The 27,896-nt window shown below is 43.6% G+C and overlaps 3 protein-coding genes across 3 annotated transcripts in view; 1 reads left to right on the forward strand and 2 right to left on the reverse strand.

Moving 5' to 3' along the window:
- The window catches only part of LOC146980466 (endosome-associated-trafficking regulator 1-like), a 537,750-nt gene that overhangs the window by 420,356 nt on the left and 89,498 nt on the right, over nucleotides 1-27,896 (reverse strand). The gene's annotated exons all lie outside the window — the stretch shown is intronic.
- Nucleotides 4,137-7,912, reverse strand: LOC146980481 (E3 SUMO-protein ligase ZBED1-like). Its single transcript, XM_085788052.1, has 2 exons — nucleotides 6,128-7,912; nucleotides 4,137-5,801 (listed from the first exon to the last, which is right to left on the reverse strand). Exons 1-2 carry the CDS (start codon nucleotides 7,303-7,305, stop codon nucleotides 5,192-5,194), a joined length of 1,788 nt encoding a protein of 595 aa, XP_085644178.1. The 5' UTR covers nucleotides 7,306-7,912; the 3' UTR covers nucleotides 4,137-5,191.
- Nucleotides 13,950-15,377, forward strand: LOC146980482 (NLR family CARD domain-containing protein 3-like). The gene is made up of 3 exons (XM_085785699.1): nucleotides 13,950-14,108; nucleotides 14,243-14,456; nucleotides 14,610-15,377. Exons 1-3 carry the CDS (start codon nucleotides 14,106-14,108, stop codon nucleotides 15,266-15,268), a joined length of 876 nt encoding a protein of 291 aa, XP_085641825.1. The 5' UTR covers nucleotides 13,950-14,105; the 3' UTR covers nucleotides 15,269-15,377.

Below are 27,896 nucleotides of genomic sequence, written 5' to 3' on the forward strand. Positions count from 1 at the left end.
CACAATAAGAGACGGACAGACATCACCTCCTCCTCCTCCTCCTCCTCCTCCTCCTCCTCCTCCTCCTCCTCCTCCTCCTCCTCCTCTGTCTCTAACAGAGTAGCAGTGTATGTGGACTGTCCTGCTGGCTCTCTGTCCTTCTACAGAGTCTCCTCTGACTCACTGATCCACCTCTACACCTTCAACACCACCTTCACTCAACCTCTCTATCCTGGGTTTGGATTTGGTCTTGGTTCCTGGTTGAGTCTGTGTTGAGTGCATCAGAGTCTCCTCCTGTCACAGAAACCTTCTCACTGTTGAACAGACAGTTCAGTCTCTACATGTCTGTCTCTGTCTCTCACTCACGTTTTCACATTCATGGATTAAACCAGTTGATGTTTTAAACTCTTCTCAGTGATTCTTGTAAACTTCTTCCTCTTCCTTTAAAGATGGAAGCGTCGATTATTACAGGACAAAAACCACGGTGACTTTTACTCAGCTGCTGATGAAGGACGAGGCCTAATATCACCAAGCTAAAAGTCTCTGAGCCGCCAGCGTCACTGAGGAGAAAAACACATTTTAAACACATTCACTGTTCATGTTCAACTTTACAGGCTGTTTGTGAGCTGCTCACAGCTAAACACACACAACAAGAAACACAACTGGAAACAAACATCATGTTGTAGAGACACTGAATAGAATGAATTACATGTGATTTATTTTTCTTTGTGTTTTCACTGAATCAAATAAAACAATGTGAATCAGTTTTATATGTGATGGACATTTCCTGCTGATGTAGAGCAGCACAAAAACCATCAGCTACTAATCCTACCAGACAATGATTTTATCTGTTACCATGACGCTGAGTTCATGAAGTTTGTAGATTTAAATGTATGTTGACTGAGACTGATTGTTTTTTATTATATATTTCTATAATTATTACCTAACTGCTGTTTCTTGGAAACTGGAGCCAATTAACACTCATGACGTCATGATGTTTATTAGTGATCATTGATTGGTTCATGGATTGTTTGGGATTTGATTGGCCGTGCGCAAGGGGCTTTCATTAGATCGAGAGCTAAATGGATAGAGGAGGGGGGAAAAAATTCAGCAGTTGGGTTAGGGTTAGGGTTGGACTTTTAACTTTGAATGACCTGACCGAAATAAATACATTTTCATTCATTCATTCATTCATTCATTTTGCCTTCTCAGCTTATGCCCCACACATCTGGAATCATCAAATCATCATCAATCAACTAACTCTTAAGTTAAACTCATTTGTCCCATTCAATCACTTCAAATTATTAATTAATAATTCCCTGTCTTCCATTTGTAATTGTTTTCTCTGATGTCTACTGTCCTTTACTGTATTTTATTGTGTATATCTGTTCTGTTTTGTTTGTTTTGCTCTGTACTCTCGTCTGCACTGTAAATGAGGCTTACCTCAGTGTACTAACGAGTTTAAATAAAGGTAACTAAACTAAACTAAAATTCATTCATTCATTCATTCATTCATTCATATGGGATGGGCCACAGTGGTGGGATGGCACGAAAAAAAACATTCATTCATTCATTCATTCATTCATTCATTCATTCATTCATTCATTCATTCATTCATTCATTCATTCATTCAACTACGTAGTAACTGTACCGGCTCAGTTTGTTTTCTCTACCGGAGTCCCTTTCTCCTATTCTCTCCGCTGCCCGTGAACGCACCAGAGCCTCTGTTGTCATGGCGACGGACAAACGTTAAAACAGCCCGGTAGGAAACACAGAGCAGATCACGGAGCTACCGACGGTTTAACGGAGTTTAAAGGAGGGTTTAACGGTCGGTAACGGTCGGTTTAACGGTGAGTTTAACGGAGGGTTTAACAGACGGTTTAACGGAGAGTTAACGGAGGGTTTAACAGACGGTTTAACGGAGAGTTAACGGACGGTAACGGTCGGTTTAACGGTGAGTTTAACTGAGTTTAACGGAGAGTCAACAGTCGGTTTAACGGAGGATTAATAGAGAGATAACGGACGGTTTAACGGACGGTTTAACGGAGAGTTAATAGAGAGATAACGGACGGTTTAACGGACGGTTTAACGGAGAGTGGAGCTGGTTGACACCGACAGGAACGAACGGGACTCGAACCGGGGCCGGGATGTGTGAGAGCAGAGCGGTGCCGAGCGGACAGGTGTACCGGCAGCTGTTCGATGCCCAGGTGAGTAACGGATTACATGTAACGTTAACATGTAACGACGCTATGTAATTAATCAGGGTACAGAAAGGTAACTGTAATCAGATTACCGTGTGTTTGATTTAAAAACAACAAAACAGGGATTACATTAAATCAAACAGTAGAGCAGAGACACTTTACGACACAACACACCAGCTGGGTTTCCATGGAGACCGAGTCAGGTTTTAACTGATCTGGTTCATTTCATTAGTTTATTAGTAACGGTGCGTATTCATGAACATAAGGCTATGTAAACACCAGATTGATCTGTAAAGCTCATCTCCATCTGCAGGTTCACACTACAACAACACTAGACAAGAACTAAACACAACATGGTACAACTATTATATATCACAATATTAATATATACAATAATATCACACAGTAGCTTCAGTCAGGAGGAGGAGGACAGAATTAAAATGCATTTAATCCACAAAAGTGCTGTTAAGATTCATTAAAGAGCATCTGGTCAAAGTGATCTGGGCTGGTCCGGTCCCAGAACCAGAACCAGGACCAGACCACATTCAGTTTACATGATGTCATTTTACTGTGGATCGGTGTCAGTAAAGGTTTATTCCACCTGTATTTCCACCTGTATGTCCCTGTTTAAAGGGTTTTCCATGGAGTTTTTCCTCAGTGGATGTGAGGGTCAAAGGTCAGAGGATGTTGTTATGATGGGATGTAAAGATCTTTGAGACAAACTATACAGATAAAACTGGCTTGTCTTGCCTGTTTATTCTGACTGAGCTGTTCATGGAGCAGTTTCATTCAGTCTGAACTGAGACTGTTTATGATCCAGACCAGCATGTGGAGAATCCTCTTGTAGCAGTAGCAGAGAGGACAGGATGCTAAAGAAATAAAGAATCAACTATTATAAAGGATTTACTATGTACAAGAGTATAAATATATAGAAGAAACAACGATATGTACTGTTGTGTATAGGGGTGTCACGATTTCCATTTTTTATCGAAATCGATCGAAATACCGTCACGATCTCGAGCATCGAAGTCAAAGAGAGGATCGACGACCCCCCCGCCCGCAAAGCTACAACTGCCCGTTGTCCCCATTGCGCACCAAGCCTCTTGTCAGTCACTGGTCCGAGTTCTCCTTTACTTTTTATTTCGAGACAACACTCACTCATTCTCTCTCTCTTTTTTTTTTTTTTACGGCGGTGTCAGCTGATGCACGTCTGCAGCAACCCAAACAAATGCACATGTTGACTGACTCTATTCCAGCCACGTGATTGGTTCGGCACGGCGCAACTCTCAATATCATTGGCTATTTGCCAAAACATGGATGAATGAAAACTATCGACCACGTCTCATATTTCTATTGAAAAAAGTTATTTCAAAATTTATAGCGTTTTATCACCCAGCCCTGGTGGGCTACTGCCCCCCTCCTACCTGGGGAACAGGAGAGGGTGGGCTACTGCCCCCCTCCTACCTGGGGAACAGGAGAGGGTGGGCTACTGCCCCTCTCCTACCTGGGGAACAGGAGGGGGTGGGCTACTGCCCCCCTCCTACCTGGGGAACAGGAGAGGGTGGGCTACTGCCCCCCTCCTACCTGGGGAACAGGAGGGGGTGAGCTACTGCCCCCCTCCTACCTGGGGAACAGGAGAGGGTGGGCTACTGCCCCCCTCCTACCTGGGGAACAGGAGGGAGACACAGCTCTAACTACACAGCACCGATCAGCACTGAGAGCCGCATGTTGCAGAGACGTTATAAGATAAAAAAAAAAAACAACCCGCAAATAATAAGCCGACGAAAAGGTGCAACTTGCCACTTTTTGTGGATGTATTATTTGCGGGGGCTTTCAGGGATCTGGTGACGGTGGAGGATCCAGGACTGACTGACTGTGGGCCACCGCCAGTCTGATCAGGACCTGATCACCAGTCTGATCAGGACCTGGTCATCAGTCTGATCAGGACTAGGGATGGGCATTTCGAGTAATTTTCTAACCGAGTACCCGAACCTGGTCCTAATCGAGTACCCGAATAATAAAATATACAGTATGACTCATAAATGCGCTCTGTCCATCAGACAGCGCATTGCTGACACAGCGTCGTCAGACAAAATATCAGATGGTTAATAAGAGTAGATTGGAGTTTAAGATGCACATATGAGTTTATGACTGGGAAAAAAAAGTTTCCCCTCTGGACGGAGCGCATTTATACCCCGGGATTTATTTATTTTTAATAATTAATTAATAATTAATTAATTAGCGGTGCTTATGCTTTCGTGTTTCTTCCACGTCCTAGCAAATAAAATAAAAATGTATAGAAGCTGGTGTGTGGTTGGATTCATTACTACATAAAAAACCCCCATTGTAGAATCGAAAAAAGACCTCAGCATTTTAATGTGGATGGTTATGTGGATGCACGTGAGTGAATCTTGATCGCTTTATCTAAAAGCTGAAGAAACCGGCACAACCCAAATAAGTGTACAGTACACTTAATATGATTTCTATTTAAACAATACGTGTCCAATAAATCGAAATGTCCATACAAAAACCATATTAACGAAGTAAGTTGATTTATTGAACAATAAATTCAATGTTTGTTTAACAGACTCACAACAGTCGAGCAAAAACAAATAGACTACCCATCCTATTATAAGCAAGCAAGCACAATTAGTTTGAACTCTTATCTAATCTTCCTTTACAAAGTGCAAGATACATTTTTAAATGTAAAAAAAGCGCCGTGAACTATAGCCTCCGTCTTTGCGCAGCCAGGCTCCCTGAGTCCTTCACGTAATGGCAAAAATAAATCAATAAATCAATCAAAGCCTAAATTGAGGCCTAAATCAAGGATTATTCGATTGTCAAACCATCGAACAAATAATTATAAACGCTATTTTAATGCAACTTCACAGTTTAAATGAATGAACATCAGTATACAAACTCTAAAGTGTAAAAAACAATAATCTAACATTAAAGTGTACAAACATGTGTACAACTAAGTGTGTGTGCGTTTGTGCGTGTGTGATGCCAGCCTATTCATTTTTATTTAATGAGATCAGCATGTCGACATGCTCGGGTGAGAGCCGACTCCTTAGTCTGCTGATGATCAGTCCTGCAGCTGAGAAGACTCTCTCTGCAGGAACTGATGTAGCTGGGACACACAAGTACTTAAAGGCAAGTTTGGCCAGCTTGGGATAAATATGACGGTTTTCGTCCCACCACACAAGTGGGTCGCTGGTGAGGGGGATGCATGGCTCCGCGGTGTACCGTAACACCTCATCGACTCCTGTTGTCGCTGGCTCTGCGTAATCCTCGCCGAAGAAGGAGCTGAGGCCATCATCTTTCTTTTTTTTCACTGGACAGGGAGGCACATCTTCCTCGGACTCGGCCTCACCACCATCATTTGCTTCAGCCAACTTTAAAACGAGGTTGTTTCTCACTGCCTCTCTCGTAGCAGCATCGAGGAATCGCAGGCTCTTGTGACGGGGGTCGAGAGCGGACGCGAGGAGGGCCACCTTCCCAGCCATCCCCGGAGCTGGTGGTACTCGTTTCCGCAGGGAAGCCTCCACGGTCCGCTTGAAGTCCGCCACTTTGGCGGAATCGACGCTGTCCCCTCCTGTCCCTTGTTTGACTTTGAGATGCCTACAGTAATAAAAATAAAAGCGCTTTAATCTAAACAAGTATATATAGCCTAATATATAGGCTATATATTATATAGAGCCTATCCTATAATTTTTAGATTCTACAACTTCATCAAACTTAAGTTATGTTTATTGTATCTGCGAGGACGTGGAAGAAACATGAAAGCAGTAGGCTAAGCAAGGCTATAATGACTGAAAAAAAGGCATAAATGCGCCTCGGAGGGGAGAACTTTTTTTTGCAGTCATAAACTCATATGAGCATCTTAAACTTATTATTAAATCATTAAAATACTAATATATAAATAATATTATCTCCCAATTTGTTACCTATTCAGAAGGCTCATGGTCACAGGGTAGACCATGGACACTGAGACACATGACTCGCTGCACAATGCCGTAGTGGCCGTCTTGAGTGACTTCAGGACGGGCAGGATATCCTCCAGCGTTGACCAGCTGGCGTCTGTCAGCTCCAGCGTCCTGGCGTCAGCTAGCTTGGTGACAGTCCGGTCAGAGAGGACTGCTGTGATCGCCCACCGCTGCTCATGGAGCCGCTCCATCATATCACTGACGGAATTCCAGCGCGTCTTACAGGATTGAATCAACTTGTGGCAGGGAAGCTGTTGAAGTTCCTGCTTCTTTTTCAGAGCAGTGGTGGCAATGGTGCTGTGGTGAAAGTGACTCACCAGTCGATTACATGCACCAATTAAGTGATGCATCGCTTGCGCCTTAAAGCCATCATTGATAGCGAGCTGGAGTGTGTGGGCGAAACAGGGCACGGACTCCCACTCAAGCAGGTGCTGGTTTGCCGCAGTGATGTTTGAGGCGTTGTCGTGAACACAGGCCATGATTTTTCCTGTCAGGCCCCACTCCTCCGCAGCCGATGTTAGGACTCCAGCCAGATTTTCCGCCGTGTGTCGTTCCTCCATCGCCCGGGTCTGCAGCACAGCACTACACATTTTCTTTCGATCTGCGTCTGCGATGTAGTGGCACGTGATGGTCATGTAAGACTCGGTGGTCAGAGCCGTCCAGCCATCTGTGGTGATGGCGACTGCCTCGGCCCTCATCAACTGGCTCTTGAGGTTTGATGCCATGGTGTCATAGGTGCTTTCGACCCTCGCAGTCACCGTCTTTCGTGACGGGACTGTATACTCCGGCTCCACGCACTCCATCAATTTCCGAAACCCCTCACCCTCGACAAAACTCAGAGGCAACATGTCCTTAGTTAACATGTTGGTGATTAGGTCTGTTATCCTTTTGGATCTCACGGCATCACATCTTCTCCCAAGTGGGACTGTGAAGGAACTGATAGCCGTTTGCTTGGTCACGGTCTGCCCCGAGGCCTCCCCCAGAGTGCCGAGTCCGGCATGTTTGAACCTTAAATGGTTTCTCATAGAACTCGTTGAGTGGTTGTAAGCCAGTTTAATGTTACAAATGCGACATACAACCTTGTTTGTATCACCTTTGTCCAGATCAAAGTGGTCCCACACAGCACTTCTACTCGCCATCTTCTTTTCACAAAACTGTAACTGTCAATCATGTCAGACTCCTGTCTGTTCGTCAATTTCACTTGACGACCACAAAGCGGCACTGTTGTAAAGCATGGACAACCCTGACATTTACTTGAGTTTCACAGACAATTTTGTGTGTGTTTTAGTTTGTTTTCTGCAGTAAACACAGGTTCTCATTAATCTCAGGCACATTTAGTTGTCTCAATTTGCATGAAAAGCATACATTATTTACGCATTATTTATTAGGATTGACGGGAGATTTCCTGATAGTAGTGATCACACACGGCAACAGAGCAACCATCTTGATGTAAATAAACGATCTTTGGCAGATCATGTTTTCCCATTGGAGTTTAGCCCGTCATGTGACGGCACACGGGTCCCCTATTGGACAGGCTTGACTGCTCGGCTTCTGGGTAAGCTAACGTTACAAACACACCGGTGGGGTCGATGTAAAGGCTGAAATAGACGAGAAACAGAGCGACTATACACCCGGCATCGCCGACAATGAAATAATCCTAGGTTACCCGGTTACTAATTCGTAACCGATTAGCAGATTGTCTACTCGGGTACCCGAGTATCCGAGTAACCGTGCACATCCCTAATCAGGACCTGGTCATCAGTCTGATCAGGACCTGATCATCAGTCTGATCAGGACCTGATCATCAGTCTGATCAGGACCTGATCATCAGGTCCATGGCAGCGCTGCAGCTGCAGCTCTGCCCCGCTGTCTGTCACATGACTCTCCGTATCAGCGCAATCTCGTTTACATGACATGAAGCCGACATCAGGAGAATAATGAGACACGACGGTAAATTAATGAAAATAAAATTATGATAATGTACAGATATAAATATATTTGTTTCAAAACCTTGGGGGCAATTTTGGCCCCTGGATCATGATTTTTGGGGGAATGTTACCTTTATATTGTAAAGAAATTATTTAAATGTGACCATTAGTGCCTAATGTGATACATTATGGAAATTGCATCACTTATATGTATCCCATCTTTTGAAATAAGATTTACTGTACAACATTTGATGAATAAAACCAATGATCGTTGACTAGACTAGTCTGAAAATAGCAAAGGCATCTGTGCTGTAAGAAAAAGAAAAAAAATCGAGAATCGAATCGAATCGAGGATTTGGAGAATCGTGACACCCCTAGTTGTGTAGAAAACTATTAAAGTAGAAACCTGTAGTCTGGTCAAGACGCTGCACAGTGAGTAGTCTGAAGGCTACAGCTGGTATCAGTGAACAAGGTGGAAATACACAAGAATAAATATAGAAGAGAAAAACAACAGAGTGTCAAATGGAGAAGAGGTTTGTGTAATAGTTGTCAGGTCAGCAGCTGCAGGTCTGAACATCTGGCTCCATGAGAACATCTGGAGGCCAGAGGTCAGAGGTCAACCAGCTGTGTGTGACATGAGAATAACATGTATAATACTAATAACATATCAGAGTTTATCTACTGGGTTTTATTGTGAAATTCAGCAGATGCTCTGTGTGTTTGACTTCCTGTTTGCAGTGATGTAATCTAGGTGGATGGCTATTGGCTGAGTGACATGTTTGGTGTTGAAGTAATGATCCATAAGTAACTAAAAGTAATCTGGTACATTACTAGAGTGAGTTGTATTACTGTCTGTCTGTGTTCCAGGTGCAGCTGTCCAGGTGTCTGCTGGCTGGACGCAGAGACACCAGGACAGACTGTCTGTCTGCTGAGGACAGCAACACACACACACACTGCAGCAGGTACACACACACACACACACACACACACACACACACACACACACACACACACACACACACACACACACACACACACACACACACACATCCTTGTAAATCTATCTTTGTGAGGACATGTCATTGACATAATGTATTCCCTAGCCCCGAACCCTAACCTTAAAGCAGAAGTAAGCGATCCGGTGGTTTTGGCTAATGCTGCGTTCCAGGCCGGCTTTTGAAACAGTAAATTACAGCTTCAAGTCACAACTTACGACTTTGTAGCGTTCCAGGCAACCCACTCGTGTTTCTCCGGCCTGTTTTACCGGTGAAAGTCACTATAACGGCCACTCGTAACTTCTGACCCGTGAACTCGTACCAGATCGAACTGGTACCACTTCACAGGTCGGAAAAACACCAGTTACGAGTTGCCTTGAACGCACCATAACAGTCCTCGTCCCTACGTCACCACATTCAGGCGCATCCCTTGGCTGCACACACAGAGAGGACTGCCCCTTTATGCCGTTCTCTCTCCTCATTGGATAAAAACTGTAGGATACGATAAAAGTTTTCTCCTGGGCTCAGAGCAGAGCAGAGTGACTGACAGACCCGTGTTTCAGACCAAACACTCTATGTAAGTGATTGCTGTCGGAAGATACAACTATTTAAGACTTAGATTAACACAAACATTCACCTTACTTCTGCTTTAAAGGGACAATGAGGAGTTTTGTTAAAGTGAAGTGTTTCCTCACTACATTTATGAGCCTCCGCACCGTGAAATTCTTTGACCGGTGCAAGACAGACTCATGTTTTCATTCATCAAGAATTAAAGTCAGAGGTTGGAAGACGATCACATACCGTCGTAGTTCCCACCATAAACGGAGATTCATACGGCGGCGTTATTCTCATGACTCGCCACGAAACCGAAAGTAAAGAAACGCTGGTCGGCTCGCCCAGCATTTCCACCACCACTAATAATAACAAAATAACCATAGAGACAAAACCATAGATTTATCTAAAATGGACCATTAACAAGTGGTAACGGAGATTCATCCACATTAATATCAGACTTTTTATAACCAAATAGAAACTCCTCGCTGTCCCTTTAAAGGAGCAGTCTGTAGGTTTTGGTTTACCATTAGCGCTGAGAGGTTCAGCTCTATGATACATCCCATAATGTCAGTGGAGGTTTTAATCTGTAAGTGAATAAACAGCAGCTGGATGTGGACACGACTCTGTGCTAATGTTTATGTATTTGTGTATTTTAAATGTTTCAGGAGAGCAATCAGAAACTAGAACATTTCCTCTGGGGAAATTTTGAAATGCCCACGGGGCTACTGCCGGTTTTACCATCTCTGTCAACATGGGAATCAAACCCACGATCTTAAAGCAGAAGTAAGCGATCCGGTCGTTTTGGCTAATGCTGCGTTCCAGGCAGGCTTTTTTTTACAGCTTCAAGTCACGACTTACGACTTTGTAGCGTTCCAGGCAACCCACTCGTGTTTCTCCGACCTGTTTTACCTGTGAAAGTCACTATAACGGCCACTCGTAACTTCTGACTGAGATTTCCATACGGGTGCATAAGTTTATTGCCTTGATGTAGCACCGTGAAAACTATGTGGGAATATACAAAAAAAAAACACAAGAAGAAAAAGTTAAACACATTACACTTCACATAGATTCAAGAAGCACCCAACTTATCACTATAAAAAAAAGCAAACAAACAAAACTACATTTTATTAACACATTACAATATTACTAAAACCTTATTTAAAGAATTAAAATATAATGTGAACGGCATCACCCCAAAACAACAAATAAAACAAGACATCAAAAATAAAGAAATAGCCCAAAATTCTGATACACATACCTTGTTCCACAAACCAAGGGAGCTAATAGAATGGAAGGTGCCGACTCTAACGTCTGTCTCCAAATAACAAAACAAGACCAAACTATAAGGAAAACTGCACCAACACAAAGATTACAAATAATTCTACAAAGAAAACTCACTCAAAAAGCCACGAACATGGTCCAAACAAAGCCAGCAGCACAAACACTGCGCCAGCCAGGGGAGAACAAAGGGAGGAAGGTGGAGATGCACACAGGTGAGCGCACACACCCACAGGAAGAGCTGACAGGTGACAGAGGCCTCCTCCCTTTTATACCCCGCTCCCTTGACAAGAAAACTGACCACTAGATGGCAGTAATACACTGACCTTTACACAGATCATGTGACCTCCTCCCCTCCCCCCACTGCCTGTTCAAAGTTTACTTTCACGTTTGAGCCAGCGTCTTTCGTGGCAGTTCTTTTTCACCTGTTAAGGTAAGGTAAAAGTTAAAATGTTTGATCGCTGATCAATATGGGCTGTAACTGCCTATCACTAATTACAGACTGTTAGATGGCGTTTTCTCCATAACTTCCAGTGTTTTAAAGTTCTTGTGTGAATGCGTATGTAGTAGGCTGTGTCTCCCAATATGTGTCCCCTGTGTTCCTTGTTTTTATCATGTAAAGCACTTTGAGCTGTCGTGGGCATGAAAAGTGCCATACAAATAAAGCCTGATTGATTGATTGATCATCGATCAATACTGCGTATCACTAATCAATACCAATACTGCCTATCACAGATCAATACTGAACACCTTATGTTGTTATCAGGGTTTTCCTGAGACTTTACTGATTATTGATTTTCCAGTGTTGATCAATGTTCAGCAACAGGTTCTTCACAGTAACTGAGTACATTTAGTGCAGTACAGTTGTGAGGTATTTGTACTTTCCTTGAGTATTTCCTTGTTGAGCTACTTCCTGCTTGTACTGCAGCTCATGTACCTGACAGGTGAAGCTACTGGTCACTTTCCAGCTGCAGGTTGTAGATTAAAAACACTGTCTTTGTGTCCCCACCATTCATGTCTGTGATTACACACAGCAAACACTCTGGGTTATTGATTATTGGACACAAATCATCAATATTGTTCTGAAGAATTTTTTTTAGAGCTGCAACAGTTTTACATTTTTCAAGCAGAAATGTTCAGTTTTTAGCCTCAAACACTGAAGAATTCCTTGTTTTCTTTGACTGTAAACTGAATGTTTTTGTCTCTTTGATTGTTGCTGTGGACAAAACAAGACGTGGCCTCAGACTGAGACCAACTTTGTTTCCTGAAATTTGATGGAGCAGACGATGAATGGATTGACAGAGACAATAAGTGAAGAGTCTTGTTCTCTCTCTGAATTTCCAGTGAGTGAAATGACTGAATGTTGTGATAATGAAGCTGTGAGGTGAAATAAGTTTACTACCTACACCGGGACAAACTTTGCATTCAAAGTGCTTCACGTAGCTAAGGTGCCTAACGTGTGAACACCTACAGCCCCTTACTCTTTTTCCTGTTTTCTCCGTGGATGGTTTAATAGGAACTCTTTTTTTAAAATGCAATGAAATGTATTTTATTTTGGCCACAACATGCTTTTAGACAAAAACAGGGCACAAAACAAAACAGCAGTGACCTTGTGCATATAATCATACTAAAACCATGAGGCAGCTCATTACTGCTGCTTAGTGCCTACCCTCTACAATGCAGCCGTCTGGTCCAACGTAGAAACATGAGTTACAGTTCTTCTACTGTGTAATGTTTTAAATATTTAGGGTTCAGTGGGAGAAATAAACTGCAGCAAAAACACCAGTCTCTCCACTCAGATCTGCAGCTTCATGACGCCATCTAGTGGACTGATAGTAGAAGTACAGCAGCTGATGGCAGCTTCCTCTTCCTCACTGCTGTGTGACTGCATTCAGCTGACACTGATATGAAGCAGAGGAGAAGAGCCAATCAGTGGAGGAGCAGCTGGAGACATGATGGACATGTGAGCTGCTGTGCACATGAATGATGTGTGTTTCCTCTGCAGGTGAAGCTACAAAGTGTGTGTGAGCTGATGTGGATGTGAGCTCAGCAGCATGGATCAGTGTGAGGACAGAGAGGAGGGAGCCCCTCCCTCTAAAACCAAGAGCCAGACCACAGGTCAAAGGTCAGACTTTAAAACAGTCAGAAAGACTTTTCTCTCTAAAAGTCAGTTGTTGTGTTTATTAAAAAATTGAATTTTTCATCAGTTTTTCTCCAACATGCAGATTTATCAGTTGTGTTGTTGTTTCAGGATCCAGCAGCAGAGACCAGACTCTCCTGAACCCAGCTGTCTGTCTTATAAGAGTGACCGGTCAAAGGACTTTGAAATTAAGTTTAAAGGAGGACGTGGTTCAGCTGATCAGATGTAAGACAAAACTAGATTTCAAGGCTTTCGAGTCTCTGTTGAACGTTCTTCCTGTGGAGTCAAATTTCAATGATTCTCCATAAAATCAGAGTTATAACTCGGATACACATTGTCCCTACCTGAACATCGACATGTTAAAGGACAAGTGACGTCTTTTACAACCTGGACCTTATTTCTGGCATAAAATAAGGTCATTTACTCACCCATGTAACTTTGGTGTCACTTTGGACAATATTTAGGTCCATTCAAGAGTTTATGAATATAGCCATATAGTGGGAGTGATTGGGGCACTGAAATGCAAATAACACATTACCTGTTATGGTCATCCAGGGTCTGCAGAAAGCTGACAAATATTCAGCCAGGTTGCATAAAACTGCAAAACTTTTCTGCATTCATGTTCCATGTATCTAAACTATTTAACATGAGTTGTGTTGTTGTTTCAGGATCCAGCAGCAGAGACCAGACTCTCCTGAACCCAGCTGTCTGTCTTTGAAGAGCAACCGGTCAAAGGGCTGGGGCATTGACGTTAAAGGAGGACGTGGATCAGCTGATCAGATGTAAGCTGTAACTGACAGTCAGACTCAGGTTATTGTAGAAATGAACCAGTTTGTACGACGTGTTGTTGGACCAGGTCTGAAACCAAAGTGTCTGTGTCTGTTGTGAACGTCCTCAGGGGACATATAAAGTCCATCTTGTATTATCTCTCTGTCCTGATGTTGACTTGACACTGATTCCTCCACAGAGTGGACCAGGAGAGCTCAGAGGTTCCCAGTGGTCAGTCTGCCCAGCAGCATCAAACACACCTGGACTCCATATTTATGGTGAGGACATGTCCAACAGCTGCTGTTACATCTGTTGTGTTCACCATCATCTCCATGCTGCACTTTGACACCAGTGGATTGTCAGTCTGTCAGGTTTTAGTTTGATGCCATCACTCATAGAGTTTCTGTTCCAGCTGCTGGAGGAGAACATGGTCACTTTTGTCAAGAACGAGCTGAAGAAGATCCACAAGCTTCTGAGTCCAGATTACCCAGAATGCTCAGGGAGTCAGAGGGAGGATGAGGAGGATGAAGAGCAGAGGAGGAGCAGCAGAGAGGCGTTAGTGAAGATCACAGTGAACTTCCTGAGGAGGATGAAGCAGGAGGAGCTGGCTGAGCGTCTGCAGAGCAGTAAGAGGATTTCTCTAAAGATTCAACATGATGGACAAATGAGACGTTCACTGACATCAACACATGGAGGGAAACGTGTTCATAAAGTCGTTATTTAGAGGAATTATCATGTTATATTTTCTTATTGGTCTGATTTCTTGTGTTTTCATTCAGAATATTTTGCTCCAGTTTGTCGACGTCAAATCAAATCTGCCCTGAAGAAGAAGTTCCAGTGTGTGTTTGAGGGGATCTCTAAAGCAGGACACCAAACCCTTCTGAACCAGATCTACACAGAGCTCTACATCACAGAGGGAGGGGCTGGAGGGGTCAATGATGAACATGAGGTCAGACAGATTGAAACAGCATCCAGGAAACCAGACAGACCAGAAACAACCATCAGACAAGAAGACATCTTTAAAGCCCCACCTGGAAGAGACCGACCAATCAGAAGAGTGATGACAAAGGGAGTGGCTGGCATTGGGAAAACAGTCTTAACACAGAAATTCACTCTGGACTGGGCTGAAGACAAAGACAACCAGGACATACACTTCACATTTCCCTTCACCTTCAGAGAGCTGAATGTGCTGAAAGAGAAAAAGTTCAGCTTGGTGGAACTTGTTCATCACTTCTTCTCTGAAACCAAAGAAGCAGGAATCTGCAGCTTTGATCAGTTCCAGGTCGTCTTCATCTTTGACGGTCTGGACGAGTGTCGACTTCCTCTGGACTTCCACAACACTGAGATCCTGACTGATGTGACCGAGTCCACCTCAGTCAACGTGCTGCTGACCAACCTCATCAGGGGAAGCTGCTTCCCTCTGCTCGCCTCTGGATAACCACACGACCTGCAGCAGCCAATCAGATCCCTACTCAGTGTGTTGACATGGTGACAGAGGTCAGAGGTTTCACTGACCCACAGAAGGAGGAGTACTTCAGGAAGAGGTTCAGAGATGAGCAGCAGGCCAGAGAGATCATCTCCCACATCAAGACCTCACGAAGCCTCCACATCATGTGCCACATCCCAGTCTTCTGCTGGATCACTGCTACAGTTCTGGAGAAGCTGTTGAAGACCAGAGAGGGAGGAGAGCTGCCCAAGACCCTGACTGAGATGTACATCCACTTCCTGGTGGTTCATCTGAAACTGAAGAAGGTCAAGTATGATGGAGGAGCTGAGACAGATCCACACTGGAGTCCAGAGAGCAGGGAGATGATTGAGTTTCTGGGAAAACTGGCTTTTGAGCAGCTGCAGAAAGGAAACCTGATCTTCTATGAATCAGACCTGACAGAGTGTGGCATCGATATCAGAGCAGCCTCAGTGTACTCAGGAGTGTTCACACAGATCTTTAAAGAGGAGAGCGGCCTGTACCAGGACAAGGTGTTCTGCTTCGTCCATCTGAGTGTTCAGGAGTTTCTGGCTGCTCTTCATGTCCATCTGACCTTCATCAACTCTGGACTCAACCTGATGTCACAACAACAAACAACCTCCAAGAAGACTGAAACAACAGGAGTCAAATCTGCAGAGACAAACTTCTACCAGAGCGCTGTGGACGAGGCCTTACAGAGTCCAAATGGACACCTGGACTTGTTCCTCCGCTTCCTCCTGGGTCTTTCACTGGAGACCAATCAGACTCTCCTACGAGGTCTGATGACACAGACAGGAAGTGACTCACGGTCCTGTAAGAAAGCAGTTCTGTACATCAAGGAGAAGATTGAAGAGACTCCCTCTGCAGAGAAAAGCATCAATCTGTTCCACTGTCTGAATGAACTGAATGACCGTTCTCTAGTGGAGGGGATCCAACGGTCCCTGAGATCAGGACGTCTCTCCACAGATAAACTGTCTCCTGGTCAATGGTCGGCTCTGGTCTTCATCTTACTGTCATCAGGAGAAGATCTGGACGAGTTTGACCTGAAGAAATACTCTGCTTCAGAGGAGGCTCTTCTGAGGCTGCTGCCAGTGGTCAAAGCTTCCAACAAAGCTCTGTAAGTGTAGAGATAGTTGAATTTATTCATCATTACATAAAAACACTTCTGTCTTTTCAACAGGACAGATAATGAATTCCTCTTTCCTTTAATTCCTCATGATCATCTCTTCAGACTGAGCGGCTGTAACCTCTCACAGAGAAGCTGTGAAGCTATGTCCTCAGTCCTCAGCTCCCAGTCCTCTAGTCTGAGACACCTGGACCTGAGTAACAACAACCTGCAGGACTCAGGAGTGAAGCTGCTGTCTGGTGGACTGGAGAGTCCACACTGTAGACTGGAGACTCTCAGGTGAGGATCCATCCAGCTGTTTATCTGATGCCACTTGAACACAGCAGCAGGTGTTGACAGAGGGTTCCTGTGTGTTGTTGTGTGTGTTCAGTCTGTCAGGATGTCTGGTCACAGAGGAAGGCTGTGCTTCTCTGGCCTCAGCTCTGAGCTCCAACCCCTCCCATCTGAGAGAGCTGGACCTGAGCTACAACCATCCAGGAGCCTCAGGAGTGAAGCTGCTGTCAGACAGACTGAATGATCCAGACTGGAGACTGGAGACTCTCAGGTATGGAGAGGCTGCTGCAGCCACACACACGATCTGGTAGAGGACGAGGAGCTGGAACATTTTCTATGGCCCCGTTCACACCTGGTCACACCTGGTATTAACATCTGTCTCAGGTGATTGATGCATTGATAACATCAGATGTGATCACTCAGATCATATCCAGAGGTGGTGTAGGCCACAGTGAAGCTCCGCCCACTCCACTGACGTCCTCTGTCTCAGTCTGACTCGTCCCAACACAGTTTATACTGAAGCCAAAATCTCTGAGTGTTTCAAACATGAGCTGTGCAGCTTTCATCAGTCACAGTGATGAACTACTGGGATCAGGAGTTTCTCCTCATGATGACTTCAGTGTCTCATCATAACTCACTGTTTCATATTCAGTAGAAGAGATCTCAATGATGAAACCAGATGTTGGCAGCTGTGCTCTGAGTCTCTCCAGATGTTTTGATCAGACTTTATTTCAGAGTTGATGAGGAAACATTTCAGCTGCTGCTGGTTTAAAGTTATGGTTGGTAATCATGTTCAGAAACACTTTTTGTTATACTGGGTGAAATGGTCCTTCCATCCTGAGAGTAGTCAATACATTATCTATTCAGAAAAAGGAACAAAAACAATCGGACCTCTGTGGCAGCTGCAGGATAGACAAAACTCTGACCAATACATGCTTTTTGCTCCGAAAAGGAAAAACCGATCAGATGCCTTCATGTCTGGTTCTGCCTATGCCCAATCAAGCTGCCATCTCACTCTCTCGCGTGCGTGATCACAGTCTTCACCCAGGTCCACGTAAAGGTGAAGGCGTGGCTTCAGAGAGAAGTCTGAGGAAAGGGGCTGGGACTTTTGACTTTGTATTTTCAAAATGTGGCCAGATAGAACCGTTTTTCCAGAGTCTCCAACCCTCTCTGTCTGGTCAGATATTGATGATCAATAATCAGCTCAGTCTCTCTGAGATCCTGGTCTTGTCCTGATGAGATGTGTTGTTGTGTTGAGGAGACAGTCAATCACATGTGTGACATCCAGATGTCCTCACTGTCCAGAGGCCTGGAGCTGTCAATCAGAAGACAGTGAGTGTAGTGAACAGTGTAATAATCAGTGTTTGTGGCTGAATGTGTGTGTGATCTGTGTTGTCTTGCTTTATCTTGAATGAGCAGACGAGGCGTGATAGCTGGTCTTTTACATTTACTTCACAGCTTATACACAGTAAACATTCTCGTGCTACCTGCATGGCTACGTACACCACTCACGTACAGGCGGGGCTTCTACGCATGCTCATAACTACTGTGGCATGCTGGGTAATGTAGTTCTCATGTTACTATACTCATAACATCACATCTTTCCCCCTATAAAAGAAATGATATTTACCCCTTAAAACAAAGCCATGCTTTTTCTTTACGTTGGCATTTATTAATAACTTCAATCAGCATTGTAACTTTACTTGTAAACAACTTTCCTATTTAAACATTTTCCCTGCAATAGAAAAATAATAAAGTGCAAACTTTCTAAGCATCATAACACACTTTTTTCATTTACATCAACATTCTTTTCTTTTCTTTTCTTTTTTTAATACATTTACTTATTTAACTTTGATGAACTTAAATGTCCACGTTGCTTCTTCGTCCTTAGCAACTCTCGATTAGCCTTTTAGGTGGCTGAACATGTCTTACAGGTCTGGACAGTCTTTCAACAGCTGGCGACAGTCTGGAAAGTCTCGCAGCAGCTGGTGACGCAGACGCTGCTGTCAGACTACTGTCAGTGTGGTCAGTCCCACTGTTAGTTGACTCTGTAGATTCAGCCGTGTCCTGCTGAACCATCTCCTGAGCTGTAGTGTCCTTTTCAGTCTGCTGTAGTTGAAGATCCGTGCGGTTCCTTCTCAGAGACAAACCACTCTCCGTCTGGATCCTGTAGGAGCACGGGGCAACTTCCTCTTCCACTTGTCCCTTTTGTCTCCATGTGCCTGTAGAGATGTCTCTGAGACGCACCATGTCTCCTGGCCTCAGCATAGGCAGGTGTTTAGCCGTTCTGTCATGCAGCTGTTTTTGTTTCACTTTTTGTTCCTCCCTTGTGTTTCTGACTTTGTGAGCATTTTTTGGCGTCAGCAGGTCCTCATTTACTGCACCTTGTAACATTTGTTTTGAAAGGTGCTATATAAATAAAGTTTATTATTATTTATTATTACTGGTAGGTTAGAGCGAATGCGCCTACCCATCAGCATTTGGGCTGGTGACAGTCCATTCTGTAAAGGTGCACTCCGGTAAATCAGTAAACTTTTTTGAAAGTCATCTCTGTCCTCTGCTTTTTTCATCATTAGTGTGAATGCTGGAAGCATTCACACTATTGTTATTCGGTTCGGCCATTTTCTGCCTTTCTTCGTCATGTAACTAGTCCTTCATACTTTGTGCTATTTCAACAATTCAAATATCAAAATGTTCAGCCTTTTCGGGACAGGTGTGCTATGTCTTTTCTCTTTTCAACTATTCATACTTTTTGCAATATTCAACTATTTCTGATTTTTTTTCCCCCATAGAGAATGCATTGGAACAGTCTTGAAACTCTTCAAATCTTCTTACTTCTTTCAGCCTTTAAAGCGTCCACATACTTTCAGCTAGAGACTTCATTCAAATTCTGAGCTGTAGACAAACTTCTAATGTATTCATCCTGTATTTACAACTTTTTCATAGCTTGTACCGTTTTTGAGATAAATCCTTTAAAAGCACATGAGGATTTCTGACAAATTTCACACTTTTCAATGAGTGTGTATGGGGTTGGGTCAGAGTGAGTGACATCATCGTTAGAGTGAGAGGGATCGAAAAAACATTCAGGATTTTTTCTGGATAAATTGCCAGCACGGCCACAAATTAAACTCTAGACACATGATTTCCTCATCGGTTTGTAGCCACACTTGTTGTGTCTCATTTAATGTGCTCAAAACAGCAGACAGACTTACAGAATTGTCTCAGTGAGCCTAATTGTCCAGCTAGACCCGCTCCAGTGGCTCATCCACTTCAATAGAAAAGTAGGAGCTGATTTTTTTAGAAAAGCAGAAATGCCCCCCTTTTCTACCTTGCGACCCTGAGAAAAGTTTTTGCCCTACAAACATTTAATGCACATCAATGTGCTCAGGAAGGTCTCCTTCCCCAGTAGTCATGGCCACATTCTGATAAGAGTTACGGTTCTCTTTTTATGGGCTGTTTTGGAAAGCTGCTCAGAGCACAAATCTCTCTGCTCTGCTCTGCTCTGTGTGCAGTTGGTCCAGCTGTAGCAGCCAGCTCGTTATCAAAGTCTATAAATAGAACAGGTCAGGTGCAGCCTGGCCGCTCGTTAAGATGTTTTTAAACACAGCCCCACACACACACATGATAAACCAGACTGACAGAGGATGTCCACGCACAAACACAGGCATCACACTCACACAGACAGACACACACAGACACTCACACACAGTCACACATGCACGCATACACAAACAGACAAACACACAAACACAACACTGTTCCACACAGTAAAATGTAAGCATGGTAGTCGCCATGGTAACTTCTGAGGGCAGGCTGCCAATCAATCAGATCATTAGGGAGAGAGGAGTTCTGTGGCGCTTAACAGTTTTACTTTCTGCACATTTACACACAGACAGAGAGACCGTCAGACTCACACACCCAGACACACACACACACACACACACACACACACACACACACACACACACACACACACACACACAGGTTTTCAGCTCAAATTCATCAGGCTCTCAATTATTTTATACTTTTGATGTAAACATCTCCAACAATTAATTTTTATCTCATGAATTTAAGTTCAGACGTTTAGTCTTTCCAACTCTATTAATAGTAGTACAATTACAGGTGGAGCCTAGGACATAGGATGCAGCTTTTAACATGTGTCCTATCTATCTATCTATCTATCTATCTATCTATCTATCTATCTATCTATCTATCTATCTATCTATCTATCTATCTATCTATCTATCTATCTATCCCCCTCCCTATTTTTAACCCCTCTGTCTCCTTTTTTTCTTTCTTTCTTTCTTCTACTCCTTCATTTGTATTTTACGTAACTTTTTCTATCCTTCCCTCTCTATCCATCCATCCATCCATCCATCTACCTCTTTCTATCTATCATCCCCCTTTCTTTCTTGCTTTCTTTCTTTCTTTCTTTCTTTCTTTCTTTCTTTCTTTCTTTCTTTCTTTCTTTCTTTCTTTCACTCACTCCATTTCTGTCTTTTTACTTCTTTGTTTGTTTGATTGTTTCTTTCTTTCTTTCTATTCCTTTTCTCTTCCTTTGTTTTTACTCCATTTCTTTCTTTCTTTCTTTCTTTAACTCCATTTCTGTTTGTTTACTTCTTTGTTTGTTTGATTCTTTCTTTCTTTCTTTCTACTCCTTTTCTCTTCCTTTGTTTTTACTCCATTTCTTTCTTTCTTTCTTTCTTTCTTTCTTTCTTTCTTTCTTTCTTTCTTTCACTCCATTTCTGTCTTTTTACTTCTTTGTTTCTTTCTTTCTTTCTTTCTTTCTTTCTTTCTTTCTTTCTTTCTTTCTTTCTTTCTTTCTTTCTGTCCTTTTCTTTTTTCTCTCTTGTTTCAATCTTTCTTTCTTTCTTTCTTTCTTTCTTTCTTTCTTTCTTTCTTTCTTTCAACAATTTCTTCAGCTCATTCAGCATTGCTTTCAGCATTCACACCATTTCCATTCTTGGAAATGTTTTTTCTAGTTGTTTTTACTGTCTTTACAGAGCTTTCTGCCAAGCTGTTGGACTCGATGTAGAGTGTTGAAACCCCCATTCTTTAGCAAAGGCAGCAAACTCGCAGCTAGAAAACTGGGGCCCATTATCGGAAAACAGTTCACATGGGACACCATGTCTAGCGAAGACAGTCTTGAGGTAGCTGATGACTGCTTTGCTCGATGTTGACTGCAGCGCTCCAACTTCAGGATAGTTTGAGAAGTAGTCGGTGACCACTATGTAACTCTTACCATCACAGTCAAACAGGTCAGTGCCAACCTTGTAGTAGGGTCTGTGGGGCACTGGATGCATCATCAGCGGCTCAGCTTGTTGTTTTGGCCTGTAGGTGCGACAAAGTTCACATGACGCTGTCGTCTGGCTGATATCTAAGTTGATTCTGGGCCAGTACATCACTTCTCTAGCCCTGCGTTTACACTTGACTTCTCCGAGGTGGCCTTCGTGAATCTTCTGGAGCATTTGTTTACGTAGTGAGGATGGAATAACGTATTTGCTCCCTTTCAACACTATGTCATCCACCACTGTGAGCTCTGCCCTACAGTTCCAGTAGTCTTGTATTTGCACCGGGCAATCCTTTTTGTTTTCAGGCCAGCCTTTCTGTACTGTGCGCTTGAGTTCTTTCATTGTTTCATCTGCATTAGTCTCTCTCCGTATTTGTTCTGTTCTGTCTGCAGTTACTGGCAGAGACGTCACAATCATGTCCACATATGCCTGTATTTCTGCGCTGTTCTCGCTGTCGGCACATTCCTCCTTATCCACTGCTCTAGACAAGGTGTCGGCGGTGAACATGTATTTTCCTTGTGTGTATATCATGTGCACGTCGTATTTTTGCAGCCTGATCAGCATGCGCTGTATCCGAACAGGACAGTCATTTAGAGGTTTGGCCATGATGGACACTAAAGGTTGATGGTCAGTTTCTACTTCAAAAGATTGACCATACACATATTGATGGAAACGCTCACATGCATACAAACTCGCTAACAGTTCTTTTTCAATTTGAGCGTACCTGGACTCTGCTCCGGTAGACTGACATAAACTGCGTTGAGATGTTTTTTGCCCCTAGTGTAAAACATCCGGGGCTTGAGCCCAAGTAGCCATCCCCTAACCCCGCCCCTGTTCGGTGCAAAGTCACTGTTAACGAGATCAACATCTAATCTGTCCCTTGACGATAAAGTTAGTAACGTGTCTGTTTGGAGCAGCTGCTGACAGTGACAGTTTCCTCATCACTAAACCTGAGCCACCATCCTTCCTCACTCACGTCGTGACGACGGGACAAAGTCTTTTGGACATATATTGTATATTCTGTGTTTTTCCTCTCTATAACCGTCCGGCGGAGAATTAAAAAAAAAAAAAAAAATGCCCGTGAGTCCAGCCCCATCGGGTCCACGGTCCAGGCTTCCAAGGCGGGGGGGGGGGGTTGCATATGGTCATTGTCCCCACCACTTTTCAAAGTAAAGTGACGCCCTTGGCTGTGGCTCCTGTGGAAACCTGCTCACAGCCTCATTCTTCAGCTTCCTGGGGAGTTTTCTTCAGACAAACACAAGTTGTGTTCACACTCAGTGTTTCTCACTAAACTCTCTGTTTCACTGAGCTCTAACAAACGTGTCTTCACCTGTGTCTTTCCTGGTGCATTGTGGGATATCTGGGCTGGTCAGCTCCACCTGTTGTGTCTTCATCTTCTTTGCTGTGACGTGTGTTTGTGCAGCTTGAGAGTCAGAGAGTGAAAGTGTGTGTCTCACACTGCAGTGACATGACATGGAGAAAAGACATGATGAAGTGTTTCCTCCTGGTCTCCTCCTGCTCTGTATCATCACTAGATAAAGACTCCAGCTCCTTCTTCTCTGTGCTCAGTGTTCATCCAGACATACCAGCCTCCATGTGAACACAGTGATAAAACAGTGTGTGTGTGAGAGCCATGTAATGTCCATGTGTGCATGCTGACAGAGAAGGTGCTGCTCTGACCCCCCTCCTCCTTTCAGGGTGCAGCCTGCTGGAGTCCGATATTTGACACCAGGTCCATGGAGATGTAAGTCTGTTTTTACTTTGAGCAGCACATTCAACCATCTTCACACTGTCACATCACTGACCTCATGAGTCTTCATCAAACTGTCAATAACTGATCAATGATCAATAACTGCAGCTGTGTCTTGTTCTCTCCATCAGATTCCTGTCCACTCACAATCGACACAAACACAGTGAACACAAAGATCAAACTGTCTGACAACAACAGGAAGGCAACATGGGTGAAGGAGGATCAGTCATATCCTGATCATCCAGACAGATTTGACCAGTGGTCTCAGCTGCTGTGTTCAACTGGTCTGACTGGTCGCTGCTACTGGGAGGTCGAGAGGAGAGGAAACGTTGTTATATCAGTGAGTTACAGAGGAATCAGAAGGAAAGGAGACAGTAGAGGCTGTGTGTTTGGAAGGAACGATCAGTCCTGGAGTCTGATCTGCTCTGATGGTGGTTACTACGTCAGGCACAATAACAGACAGACACATATCCCCTCCTCCTCCTCCTCCTCCTCCTCCTCCTCCTCCTCCTCCTCCTCCTCCTCTGTCTCTAACAGAGTAGCAGTGTATGTGGACTGTCCTGCTGGCTCTCTGTCCTTCTACAGAGTCTCCTCTGACTCACTGATCCACCTCTACACCTTCAACACCACCTTCACTCAACCTCTCTATCCTGGGTTTGGGTTCTACACTACTGTTTCCTCAGTGAGTCTGTGTTGAGTGCATCAGAGTCTCCTCCTGTCACAGAAACCTTCTCACTGTTGAACAGACAGTTCAGTCTCTACATGTCTGTCTCTTTCACATTCATGGATTAAATCAGCTGATGTTTTAAACTCTTCTCAGTGATTCTTGTAAACGTCTTCCTCTTCCTTTAAAGATGGAAGCGTCGATTATTACAGGACAAAAACCACGGTGACTTTTACTCAGCTGCTGATGAAGGACGAGGCCTAATATCACTAAGCTAAAAGTCTCTGAGCCGCCAGCGTCACTGAGGAGAAAAACACATTTTAAACAGATTCACTGTTCATGTTCAACTTTACAGGCTGTTTGTGAGCTGCTCACAGCTAAACACACACAACAAGAAACACAACTGGAAACAAACATCATGTTGTAGAGACACTGAATAGAATGAATTACATGTGATTTATTTTTCTTTGTGGTTTTACTGAATCAAATAAAACAATGTGAATCAGTTTTATATGAGATGGACATTTCCTGCTGATGTAGAGCAGCACAAAAACCATCAGCTACTAATCCTACCAGACAATGATTTTATCTGACGCTGAGTTCATGAAGTTTGTAGATTTAAATTTATCTTGACTTTGAGACTGATTGTTTTTTATTATATATTTCTATAATTATTACTATAACTGCTGTTTCTTGGAAACTGGAGCCAATTAACACTCATGACTTCATTTTCGTTTATTAGTGATCATTGATTGGTTCATGGATTGTTTGGGATTTGATTGGCTGTGCACATTCCTGTTCGACGACACATGGTTGTATGGTTTCAAGCTGACACAATAAAATATAAAATAAACATGAACTCATGTTGAAGACCATGATTTTTATTTGGCAAGTCTGACTATAGACTGATTCGGCGACGTCACCGGAAATCGAACGGCCGCCATTACTGCGGTGACAACTCACAGTCAGGCAGCTGTTGGCTCTGTGCGCGAAGCGGGCATTTGAATGCAAGTGGACCTTTTCTCTTCCCTTTCTCTTCTGCGAACATGTCCAGGAAGGCTGGGAGGACATGTGCCGTCCTCGACTGCTCTAATATCAGCAAAACACAGCCCCTTACTTCAGGAGGAGTGTCCGTGTTTAGACCGTAACGTTACGTACAGCGTGTCAGCAGCAGCAGCAGCAGCAGCAGCCGCCAGCGACGCAGTCACAGCTGACCTGTACAACCTGGCTACTCTCCCTTCTCACCGTTACCTTCACATCGTGTGGACAGTCTGTGAATGTCTCACTGATCCCTTCAATATGATGTGATCATGGTCGTCTAAAAGCCGGTGTAAAATATGTCCGACCCATCCGGAGCTCAGGTAATTTTGACCATAAATCAGAGTGTAATTGACGTTTTTTCTGATCATCGGAGGCCAGCTGGTCAATAAAATATTCTTGAATATCTAAAACAAAGCAAAAGTTGTTGTTGTTTTTATAATCGTATTCATGTAGCCTGTCCACATGATTAAATATCCCGCTGCTGGCTTGCTAACGTCAGCACGCATAACGTACCGGTATGTTATATCGTTTATGATACAGTCTCTTATCTCCCTGTTACTCTAATCTTTCCTGCTAATCGCTCAAACAAATGATTAATTACTAAATGAATATTGGTATTCATGTAAGATACCTTAATCAGTTACTGGGGGGCACTAAACATCACAAATGCAGCCTATTTATGATGCTGTCATAGAGAATCAGTTTACTATGACTGACACATGTCACCGCAGCAATGGCGCCGCCGCAAGATGGCGTCATACACAAAACGTTCTCCGAATTCGTCTATAGCAGGTGACAGCAGGTACGAGTCGTTTTGGCTGCTGGGCCGAGTGATTTCAAAAGCACAAGTAGTTCCAAGTATTTGTTTCATGTGTCGTAATGTTACATAACTGTACATGATTATTTCAGAGCGTGGTGAATGTGCAGGTCACAACTCGTCCACCTCCATTGTGTTCACTGGGCAGCTCACGTCTCTGCCCCGCCGATCTCAAAACAACATGCACCAATAAAGGTGATGAACCTACTGCTATGACTATAGGGAATACGGCAATAGGAGAATTTGCCAAAATGTTGAACTATCCCTTTAACACATCATCACCCAGTTCACAAACCAGTTCTGCTAACATGAAACTGTGGTCATTAGATGTTAAACCGTATTAGTTTGATCCCAGTCTGGTAAATGTCTGAGACGAGCTACGTTAGCATGGCTAACACGGAGCTAACGGGCAGCTAGCCGCTTCAGCAAAGAGAATCGTTTTTTCACATGAACTCTAATACTAACTTGGTCGTTGACGGTCTCATGTTCTTCGGTCAAAACACACAGGAGGGCACACAGGGGAGTAACCAGTGCTCTTGTGGAATATACAAAAAGTTCAATAAGATTTAGACACATTCAGGAAAAAAAATAAATTACCGAATCGTGATATCAGCTCCCTCTGGTCTGTTAGCACCGTTGGACGAGTCATAGATGCGGTGAAATGAAAACTGACTAGGTTGACTATGTAGAATTACCAGAACAACAACAGAAAAAGAATTCCAGCAGTCGATTGCCAGACCGTTGCTAGGTAAAACGGGCCGTTGCTAGGGACAGGAGGAGAACTATGCAGGATATTTACCTTATGTTTTATTTTTACCGTCATTAACAGCAGAATAAATGACTTGTAGCTTGTTACAGGGAGAGTGGAGGCTCTGCAACATACGTGTTTATGACAGATGAGACTACACAAATACACCCATCCTAACATGTATATGATAATCCATTGATCCACCCATTGATTATTAAAAAGGCTTGGTTAGAGTAGAGTAGAGAATACTTATGCTTTCAGCATTCACACTAATGACAGTACTAAGACCCCCTCCCCAACTCAAGCAATAACTGTGTCAACCACAAAGTCACGTCCGCTCTGTTCACAGTCGTGTGACATGATTTCTCAGAAAGGTCTTCCTGTGGTGTCGCTCCACTTCCCTTTGCTGTGACAGCAGCTCAGAGACCAGTCGACTGTCACTGACTGAAGGACAAACTGATGAAGACCCTCACATGTTAAAGTCCTGATGGAAAGTCTGTAAGTTCTGTTGCTTTTCTCTCTTTCTCACTCTTTCTCTCATTTCCTGTTTGCAGTTCCCTGTTTTCTACTTCCTGTCTTTCCTGTTGTGTTCACTGTCGTCATGTTAATGTCTCTACTCTTTGACTGTGAAGTGATTATAGACTGATGCTGATGCTTCTCTCTGTGTTTCCTCTACAGGTGAAGGAAGAGCGACTCTTACTGGATGTGGGTCTGAATTCACCTGGTGAGTGTCGTCTTTGTTCTACCACTCAGCTGATTCATGTTCTCAGTCCAGAGGGGAACTCTCCTTTGTTCTGTTTGTTCTCCAGTGGATAAAGGTTCAGTTGTACATGAAGGAAGGTGGTGAATGTTGTGTTTTAAACATTTAGCTATTGAAGGGGAACTATGCAA

This window comes from Trachurus japonicus, chromosome 9 (assembly GCF_045865225.1).
Source record: "Trachurus japonicus isolate A0001 chromosome 9, Traja_1.0".
Classification (NCBI taxonomy): domain Eukaryota; kingdom Metazoa; phylum Chordata; class Actinopteri; order Carangiformes; family Carangidae; genus Trachurus; species Trachurus japonicus.